We start from the raw sequence: 10,542 nt of genomic DNA on the forward strand, positions 1-10,542 counted from the left end.
AATGTTTATTTGGTACAAAATTTATATTTTGACTAGTGCATTTCCTAGTATAACTTATGTAGATAGTTTGATTGAACACCATAAATACTTGGAATCTCAGGTAGCACATGAGATTTTGTTGGTTTGCCCAGAGTGATGCCCTGATGAATCCCAGAGTGATTCGATCAGTGAGTGGAAAAGTATTTGCAAAGCCCCCTTTGGGAAATGGTGAGAATGGGGAGAAATTTAACTTCCCCAAGTTGAATTCTTTGATATTCTCACAAGCAGTGTGGACAACCAAAGCTATAGGCTGAGCCCGCAGTCTTGGGGTTCGTTCATATGAAACTTAACCTCACAAAGGATAGGTCAAGTCTACTTAAAATTTACGTCTAAGAGTCACCCCCAAGAGAGCCTCTTTTGGTGCTCAGATGTGGCCTCTCTCTCCAGCCAACACAACAAGGAATCTCACCACCCTCCCCCTGTCTACGTGGGACATGACTCCCAGGGGTGTGGACCTTCCTGGTAACGTGGGACAGAAATCCTAGAATGAGCTGAGACTCAGCATCAAGGGATTGAGAAAAACCCTAGAATGAGCTGAAACTCAGCATCAAGGGATTGAGAAAACTTTCTCGACCAAAAGGGGGAAGAGTGAAATGAGACAAAGTGTCAATGGCTGAGAGATTCCAAACAGAGTGGAGAGGTTATCCTGGAGGTTATTCTTATGCATTAAGTAGATATCACCCTGTTATTCAAGATGTAGTGGAGAGGCTGGAGGGAACTGCCTGAAAATGCAGAGCTGTGTTCCAGTAGCCATGTTTCTTGAAGATGATCGAATAATGATATAGCTTTCACAATGTGACTGTATTATTGTGTAAACCCTGTGTCTGATGCTCCTTTTTATCTACCTTGTCAGCAGACGAGTAGAACATATGGAACAAAAATAAATAATAGGGGGAACAAATGTTAAAATAAATTTAGTTTGAAATGCTAGAGATCAGTGAAAGCGAGGGGTAAGGAGTATGGTAGGTATAATCTTTTTTTTTTCTGTTTTCATTCTATTTCTTTTTCTATTGTCTTTTTATTTCTTTTTTTGAATGGATGCAAATGTTCTAAGAAATGATGAATATGCAACTAAGTGATGATATTGTGAATTACTGATTATCTATGTTAATGTTTATTTCATTTGTTAATTTTTTAATTAATAAATGAATTTAAAAATATATATTTTTAAAAAAAACGATCATGTTGGGGAGTGCAATGGTGGCTCAGTGGCAGAATTCTTGCCTGCCATGCGGGAGACCTGGTTCGAATCCTGGTGCCTGCCCATGAAAAAAAACAAACAAGATCATGCCTTGCACAAAATAGATATTCAATAAATATTTTTGATTAATTAAGACAGAAGCAGCTTAAAAAGTACTTAGATGGTCTTACTGTTTTGTTTATTCCCTTCAACTAAAATCAGTGTTTCTTAGAGTTAAATATGCAAATGATATAAATTATCCAGGGATCTACTTGAAAAGCAGGTTCTGTTTCTGTAGGTCTGGTGTGAAGCCTGAGGTTCTGCATTTCTTCAAACTCCTAAGTAATGGCCTTGTGACTGGACCATGAAACATACTGTAAGTAACAAGGCTGTAAACCTTCCTTCAAAATGTTCTTGTGCATTATTTGCACAATATCATTGTGCTCCCAATACACCATGTACCTCCCCTAACGTATCACAGTATTTATAATTTTTTATTTTTTGCCCACATCACTTAATAAATTATAATTCTCATGGGGTCAGGGACCACATTGATCTGGTTCTCGGCTGTATGCTCAGTGCCTAACAGATAATTAATACCTGATAAATACTAATTGAATGTTGACCCATCAAATAAATAAACATGCACAAAAGATACTCTTTTAAACACACCCAGAAACACATGTAAACAATCCTGTGGCTACTTGTGCACAAAAATTTCACTTTTTGGGGGGTGATTTTTCAAAGTCAGAACAAAATTAATAATTGTAATGATGGCTAACATTCATTGAATGTTTTGTATATTAACTCATTTAATCCCCGCAACAGCCCTATGAGTAAAGATTATTATAATTTCTATTTTAAAGGTGGAAATGTAGGCACAGAGTTGTTAACTATCTTATTTAAAGATACACAGCTAGCAAATGGCATTGCTGAAATACGAACCCAGGCAGTCAGGCTCCGAGTACACCATGATTTTGAAAACACTGAATCACTCTTTAATGTAGTCAACCTTTTTAACTATGTGCTTTACATCTGGAAAATGGGGATCAGACCCCATCTAAAGACTACACTGCAGAATCTTATAGCTTGGATATTTAATTCTCTTCTTGAGCAAACCCCCAGATTTGTATCATGAAGTAATTTGCAATTTTGCTGAGGTACAAATGTAGTGACAAGAGCCATGCAGGTGTTCTCCACAAAAAAGAGCTATTGGCTAGTTCAGGGAGAGAAACTAATGAAGGACCCAACACCCACATAAGCACATAGGTTTATTTTTCTCTTCTTGTCTTTGTACACATAAGGACTTCAACGAAATGGTATGCTATGTCAGTATTCTCAAATTTCAGACTTGCAAATAGTTAGGAGAGAACCCTAAAAATGTCAAAGACCTACTCTGTGACTTTGGTTGACTTTCTCTTATATGGACACCCGAATTATAAATCTTTGCATAATTAAGGAAAAGCAGGGACTGTATGCATTTAAATATATAAACTTTCTTTAAAGCGAGATGACAGTTTGCAACATTTATGAAGAGAACACAATCAAACACCTATTTTAAGAGACAGTCACTATGGTAACAAATTCTGAGTTTGAATTCAGAAAGCCAAGGCCTTCTGCTACTGAAAGATTCCCTCCGATTTGGAAGCAAGTACTACGTATTATTTTATATTGGATCTTGTTTTTGTCCTACACTGGATAAGTTTCCATGTTCCTTACATAAAGGAAAATCCTATATTGTTCTATAGAATAACTTATATTACATATTTACCCAAATGGGAATCTTATTGTTTCGATCTCTCTCAAAGACAAATAAAAATAATGATGAACTATCTCACCCAAAATATTAACAGAGGGTCGTACAAATCATGAAACAATTGGGTGGTTCTATAGTCAGTGATTTCAAAGGTCCGCAAATTTCATTTTTTCCCAGAAAATCATTTCCTAGATTAATCAATGAATTTTAGCACATACAACTGTATTCACACCTAGGTAACATTTTACCCACATCATTTTATTAAATATTATTAAGAGATCTTCCTGCATACAGTGAAGCATGTATTTATAATAAAAAAGGGTTTCCCAATTAATGGAAAATACTTTCAGATTTCCTGCAAACAGGCAAGACCATACATGTGATTTTAAACTTTATCAATATTTCCCTAACCTCTTTAGCTTCTTGCTTGCTAAACTCTTATTCACTGAACCAGAGAACTAAAATTTCAGAACAATAATATAGTAATAGTAATAATTACTACTCTTTAAGCACTAGCTAGGCATCAAGTCCTGTTCTAAGCCATTCATGTGGGCACCAGATTTACAGATTTAGCACAACCAAGGAAAGCCAGAGAAAGTGCGCACTTAAGGATCTCAGAATTGTTTATTGAAAAGAGACAACAGTATTGATAGTATTTTTAACTATTAATTAAATTAATAATTAATTTTAATTCTGATTTTAATTTTCACCGCAACCTTATACACTTGCTAAAGGTCCTTAGATATATTACAGATACGCTTCCATGACCTGTAAATCCTCCATGAATCCATTATACAGATTAAGAAACCCAGTAATTGTTCCTGAGGTGTTATAGTTCGTGAAATGAAATATTGAAGGCACTGTGTGAAAACATTGATAAGAATTCAGAAAAATGGTTCATACTGAATAAAGACAGAAAAATTGCTGGCAGAATATGTAATAGATATGCAATACACCAACTCACGAATGCACAACACATGAGTATTTCCTACAATAATATATTAAAGCACCATTTTCAATTTTTATTTTTGCAATATCCCCAGTATTCTGAATTGCTACTTTGCATAAGCAAACATATTATGAATACTATATGAGGGTTCATGAAACTTATATTCTTTAGTGCACACTTTTTTAAAGGCCTTACTTTATGATTTCAGTTGTTTGCTATAATATATTGGTGTAAGAAAAGCAGTCAGATTCTTTAATACTAATTAGATTTTCTATTCAAACACTATTATTTGCAATTAGTATCCCTATAAACTATTTTTACAGTATTAAAGAGGATATAATAGAGCAGCAAAAAAATGCACTTATTTTTCACTCTCCATGATAAACTGAAGTATACCAAAGTGATAAACTATCAGTTATATATGATTACTGTCTACAATATTTAAAAATAACTGTCACCATCTGACTATCACACTTATTTCTGTGCTATTCTTTATTTTTTAAATCAGCTGTTTATTGAACCCTACAATTCAAGCTAGTGACAGAATGGATTTTTAACCCTTTTATAATCATTAAAAAAGGAAAATCTACACCAATTATTCCAGGTAGGTGATCTACATTCATCATTCCTTACGTTTTAAAATCCCTGAGAGCAGGGTGCACTCAGACGAAAAGAATGACCTTATTGAAAGTCTTTTGTACACAGGTAAATTATTTTCAGCAGTAACATCCCAAAGGGGTGTGCAGACATTCAATTGGTCTGGAAAGCCAAGACTAACTTTCCAGGAGTTCCAGTAATCTTCCTGGCCCTTCGGGATTATTTAGTTTCTGAGTTATGCTTTCATACCCAAAGGAAATTAAAACGGGTCCTTTCTTTATTCCTTTGGTCAGACCCGTGCATTTTAAGCCTAACAACACTCCTCGAGGCCAGTACGAGGCCACCTCATTGATAATGCTACCGAGGTAAGGAAAGGGGCTTCTGTGTCCTGCCCGGTGACGGACTGCCGGGCAGCTGGCATCTGAGACCCCACCCGGGGCCCATGCATTGATCCTGACCACACTAACCACCAAAACTGCTTTGTAATCAGCTTAAATGGGCTTGTTTACTCTCTACTTTTCTGTTATTGAAGTAAAATGGAAATCTGCTTTCAAAGATCGACCTATCAGCATCTCCTTCCCTGGCTTGCCTGACCTTCAGGCAGTGCAGCTGCCTGAGTAGTTAAAAATGGACTGTCAAGCTGGCTTTAATTTCCGCTGTTCTGCTTCCCTATGTCCTCCCACTTATCTATCACACCCTCCTTACCCCTTCTGTTGTTTTTCTTGCTAAAAGTTTTTAGCCTGGAAAGCTAAAACCCGCCTGTCTGGGCCCTAGGCTGCAGACCCTGGTTACACCGAATCCAAAACGACCCTGGAATCAACACTAGAATCTCCTATTTGAAACAATCTTCCCTTTCCAGGCAACACCACATTTTCATCTCCTTGCCAACAACATAAACCTCTACTCATTTGTGGAATGTCCACTCTGAACGAATCATCTCCTACTTACTGGCACACCAAAGCGGGAAAAAGGTGGTTTAGTAACTTTGGAAGAAAAAACATTTGGCTTCTTGCTTATGAATTGTGCGAGCCTGTTGACTTTTTCCACGACGCCTCTGTGCCTCTACGTGCTCAGCCTCAGGACTACACATCAAGCCTCAGAGGGATTATCCCTAGCAGAATACAAAACTCTAAATTGCTCCTTCCCCAAGCCCCTTCAAGACCTCCAGAGCTGACGTTCCTCCCTCTAACAAGGCTCTCCAGGAACGCCTGCCTCTGGGAATGACAATTGCCCCCAAAGAGCGGGCGGGTGGGGGGAGGCAGCTGAGATCTCACTAAAAGCTTTTGTTTAATTTCTTGGCAAACCTCTCACCTCATTCAAGCTCCTCGAGCTCGTGAGGCCGGGTCTAATTAGACAGCCAGGCTCACCATTCCTGAGGAAAAAATTCATTAGTCACGAATGTAACAGCACGAAGGGTGCTGGGGAACCCGGGAATGCAGTAGCTGATTAGGACGTCCTTAAACGTTGGAGACCTTTCGAAGAGCAAAAGGAAAGCTAGATGTCACCGAACGTAAGAGATGAGGCTATTGAAACCCCGGAGCGCGGAAGAGAGTTGACTTGGTAACTCACTGAAAATCGAAATAGATGTAAGCTGCCCTCAGAATGATACAGCAAAGCCCCTGGTCATGGTAATAGACAAAGAGCATGAAATTCCTGCTGCTGGGGACAGCATCTTAAACTCATCAGCTACGTGAGTGCGTGCGCGCGCTGGAGGGAGGGGTCACCCCAAAGAATCCAGATTGGCGTCCAAGGGGAGGTGGTCAGTGTTTGGCCAATCGTGCGCCCGGAATTGTAGTCAAGCTGACCCGTGGCCCCTAGGAAACAGCTGATGTCAACCCTACACCAGGCTCATCCTTTACTCACAGCGGTTCGCCTGAGGCCCCCTGGACGTGTCCGGGTTGAAATGCAACCCGACCCTGGGAGGGACGGGGCGGGGCCGCGCAGGTGGGCGGGCCGGGGCATGGTGCGGAGGCCGGACCCATAAAAGTGCTCGCTGCCTAAGAAACGATGCTGCTCAGGGAAGCCGGCATTAGGTGGGTGAGGGCAAGCAGGGTGTCGATCTCTTCTTGGATCTGGAAAACGCCAAGCTCTTGGGGGAGAGGAGTGCCTACCTGTTTACCCCGCAGCATTGCTAGCGAACGGGTCAGCTCCAGTTCTTGCCCCCGCGAAGTCCCGGCAGGTGAGCGACTCTCCAGCCTTGGTGGGGGAGGGGAGGGGCGCCGGGGTGAGCTCCGCGGAGCAAGTTCGCTCCAAGTTTTGCCACCTTTGAATTCGGTTTAGGTTGTGAATGTAGTTGGCGTCTCCGCCCATGAGACTGCAAACTTGAGTTGCAGAGGTTGTTTCCCCCCTCTTTGGAAAATGAGTGCCTCGCCTAGTTCGCTCCAGGAGCCTCTGCATGTCTCTCCTGCTTTTGCATATGTGTCCTTCTCGCTTCCTTTTTCCAGCGCCCCGGAAAGGCGGTTCAGCCCCGCGAGGGAAACGGAGCCGTTGACCATGGTTGCAACCGGCAGTTTGAGCAGTAAGAACTCGGCTAGCATTTCAGAGTTGCTGGACCGTGGCTTCCACTCTGGGAGCCTGCTAAGTGGTGAGTTTCCTACCTCCCCGCCTCTCTTTCCTCCGAAGGTCGCAGCCCCTCCTTGGTTTGGCCAGGCGGACTGCTGCTTTGCCGCATTCATCGGTGTAAGAGGTGCCACAAAACTCACCTGAGGAAAACCTTTTCCAAACTCTTTCCATCTTCTGTCCATGACAGTGAGAAACAAAAGTGGCAAAAATGAAATACCCTGAGGTCCTCATTGTTTTCCGCTGCTGCCAGTTAGGTTCATTGAAATTAAAAGTTATATAGGTCCCCTACCATATATAGTTGTGAAGTTATGGTGAATTTTAATTGTACAGTTGTGTGTTTTAACAAATGTATGCACCTGTGGAATCACCACCAGCATCCTCCCCCCCACCCCATATACCCATGTGTCCATTTGCCATCAGTTCCCCACTCACTGATAGGCTTTTTGTCAATATAGATTAGTTTTGCCTCAATAATTGCATATAAATGGAATGGTCCAGTATATGGTCTTTTATATCTGGCTTCTTTTGCAACATAATGTTTCTGAGATCCGTTCATGTTGTTGTCTATATCAGTGTGTGTTCCTTTTTATTGCTGAGTAGTATTCTATTTGTGGATATACCTATTATTCCAATTTTAAATGGGAAAATATTGCCAGTTATCCTGGACATATTATCATTTGCAAAAACAGCAATTGCTAGGTTAACACCTGCTTTGCCACTCAAGAGCTGAAGGACCATAGAAACTTGCTTAAGCTTTGAGCCTTCCTCATTTAGAAATGAATGGTTCAATCGACTCATTCTGTAGGGTATACCTCCACAATTCTCTTTCTTCGACACAGATAAAATTTGAAGTCCTTATGGTTTGTTCCATTAATTATAAAATAATGATCTAACTGAATCCATAATGTGGAAGGAGGAAAACATAGTAGCAGGAAGGTGAAGTAGTAGACTTAGGGAGGGGAGCCAGGAGGGCAATTGCCTATTGGATTGACTGCATGTGTGTGGTGTGGCATCCTGCCAAGTGGTAGGATTAATTTTGGAGGTAGGTGACCAAATGTAGAGCTATCTCTTTTCCTTTGAGCAAATCTAATTTTGTTTTCCTAGGACTATTTTGTTTTGGTTGGCTAAGAAAATCTACCCAGTGAGTTATAAATATCTTTGTGAAGCTCAAAGGTCTTCTCTCCTATGAGCAACCTTAATCAAAGAGTGTGAAGCTAAAATTGGGATCTACAGGCTATTCCAGTAATGGCTTTTAAAGAAAGACACAGATTTGATGGAAATATAATATAGATAATCAAGTTCATGCCAGACTCACTTAAAAGCAGTAGCAAAATTTCTGTTTGTTAAAATGAGTGCATATATTCTTAGAATTCAAGGGGAGCTGCCCCTTGGTCCAAAAGAAGGTTTATTACCATTTTTATAAATGATCTCTGTAAAAGAAAATTAGAAAATCTCCATAAGCAAGTAAGCAAGCAAGAAAAAAAAATGAAAATCCCTAATGCTCTTTCTGCTTTGAAATATCTACAATTAGATTTTGTTTCATTTTGTTTTGTTTTGTTTTTGAGGTGCAGGGTCCAGGAATCGAACCTGGGTCTCCCGCATGAGAGGCAGGCACTCTAACTACTGAACTATCCATGCACCAATACAATTAGATTTTTGATGTATAGTTTTTAGGATATCATACGTGAGTATGTGTGGAAAATGGTTATCTCCTATCCAGTCTATTTATAATAACCTTTATTTCATGGATGAACTTGTAGTATCAGGGAGAGCAAATTAACAGGAAAGTCAGGTCGCCTGACTACCAACCAAATTTGAAAACAAGTTGATATGGTAGATGAAAGTAACCAAAGTTGCTATATTGGTATGTTTTTCTGGCCCCTGGATTTCTTTATTTTTTTAATCTTAAACTTCTGCTTCCTACAGATTTTGACTACTGGGATTATGTTGTTCCTGAACCCAACCTCAACGAGGTGATATTTGAGGAGACCACCTGCCAGAGTTTGGCTAAAATGCTAGAGAACTGTCTGTCCAGATCAAAGCAAACCAAACTTGGTTGCTCAAAGGTCCTTGTCCCTGAGAAACTGACCCAGAGAATTGCTCAAGATGTCCTACGGCTGTCCTCCACTGAACCCTGTGGTCTTCGAGGTTGTGTTATGCACGTGAACTTGGAAATTGAAAATGTATGTAAAAAGCTGGATAGAATTGTATGTGATTCTAGCGTGGTGCCTACTTTTGAGCTTACACTCGTGTTTAAGCAGGAGAACTGCTCTTGGACTAACTTCAGGGACTTTTTCTTTAGTAGAGCTCGTTTCTCATCTGGCCTCAGGAGAACGCTGATCCTCAGCTCAGGATTTCGACTTGTTAAGAAAAAGCTTTATTCATTGATTGGAACAACAGTCATTGAAGAGTGCTGAAAAGAAAGAGTGAAGAAGGTTCTTTTTATGATTGGGTAATAAAACTATGCAGCTCCTCAATTTGTAGTTTGTCCTGCCCAGCCTCAACAAGCAACCTCAAATTTAGTTCATCTTTTTGTTTCACATTCACAGCAACCCTAGCTAAAAGACTGATTTTGAAAAATGCCCGAAGAGTGTGTACATTTTATGATATGTTGTATTTTTTACAGAAAGGAATAAAATAAGGAAGGAAAAGAAACACTCCACTCGACTTTAGGCTTGACTCAGAACTTTTTCCAGGTAGTCTTGCTAATAGACATATAAGCCAAATTTGCCTAGTTTGATTTTAGTGTGACTTCTGTTTCTTTACGTTCTTAAAGAGATCCTTTTCAGTCACATCTTAGTAAATAAAAGCAATCAAAATTTCCACAAGTTGATATCACCAAGTTCCTTCCTTTATTCAAATTTGAAGGGTTCTTATACAGCAGGGTAGAATTAAGTGGATGAGCTTAATTAAAAATTTAGCCTTAGGCAGGAGTAAAAAATGTCACAGAAACAACAGAACTACTTCTCAGTGTCTTTATATCCTCTCCCGCCAAACTGTTTTAAAGAGGTGGCAAAAGCTTGAACTGCAGTTTTGATAACCACAGAATTTTTAAAAATGACCTTATGGTATGATGTAAGCTCAGTTTTTCTAGTTCTCAAAGTATTGAATGTTGTCTTTAAACCAGAAAAATGAAAAGTGTTGAACTGATTTTTTGTGTGTGTCATTGATGACTCCCTGGTTGAGTGAACGGTGATTGCAGATGGGGAAGGGAAATGAGTTCTCAGATCCTGTTCCTTTCTGATTCACTTTATTTTAATTTAGCTTCTTTTCAGTATTACATATACTTAATACCAGATGAACCATTTTACCATGTCAGTGTTACCTCATCACTGTCCTTTTCAGGAAATTGAGATATCTCTCCTTGCCCCAAATCTTCAAAACAGATAGCCACATATGACTACTTTTATTCACTAAAATGGGCATATTTACAAAGTCTACTTTGGCTATGGAGATCTG

The 10,542-nt window shown here is 39.7% G+C and overlaps 1 protein-coding gene and 1 long non-coding RNA gene across 6 annotated transcripts in view; one reads left to right on the forward strand and one right to left on the reverse strand.

Moving 5' to 3' along the window:
- LOC143668106 (uncharacterized) overlaps nt 1-6,448 on the reverse strand; it is a 53,788-nt gene extending 47,340 nt beyond the window's left edge. For 3 of the 5 annotated variants that reach the window (XR_013168309.1, XR_013168305.1, XR_013168306.1), the window contains exon 1: nt 6,091-6,404. This is a non-coding gene — a long non-coding RNA (uncharacterized LOC143668106). Of the gene's footprint in view, nt 1-6,090 lie in introns of all 5 variants that reach the window. The other 2 variants (XR_013168308.1, XR_013168307.1) reach the window with 2 other exon arrangements.
- Nucleotides 6,357-10,233, forward strand: DDIT4L (DNA damage inducible transcript 4 like). The gene is made up of 3 exons (XM_077142696.1): nt 6,357-6,700; nt 6,966-7,105; nt 9,010-10,233. The coding sequence occupies exons 2-3, from the start codon at nt 7,015-7,017 to the stop codon at nt 9,498-9,500; spliced, it is 582 nt and encodes a 193-aa protein (XP_076998811.1). The 5' UTR covers nt 6,357-6,700; nt 6,966-7,014; the 3' UTR covers nt 9,501-10,233.
- Nucleotides 10,234-10,542: the final 309 nt, after the last annotated feature.

The sequence above is a fragment of the Tamandua tetradactyla genome, chromosome 24, assembly GCF_023851605.1.
Source record: "Tamandua tetradactyla isolate mTamTet1 chromosome 24, mTamTet1.pri, whole genome shotgun sequence".
Taxonomy (NCBI): Eukaryota; Metazoa; Chordata; class Mammalia; order Pilosa; family Myrmecophagidae; genus Tamandua; species Tamandua tetradactyla.

Coding starts and splice junctions, on each gene's coding strand:
- DDIT4L (XM_077142696.1), top strand. CDS start 7,015: ATGGTTGCAACCGGCAGTTTGAGCAGTAAGAACTCGGCTAGCATTTCA. Junction 7,106..9,009: donor CTCTGGGAGCCTGCTAAGTG/GTGAGTTTCCTA, acceptor TGCTTCCTACAG/ATTTTGACTACTGGGATTAT.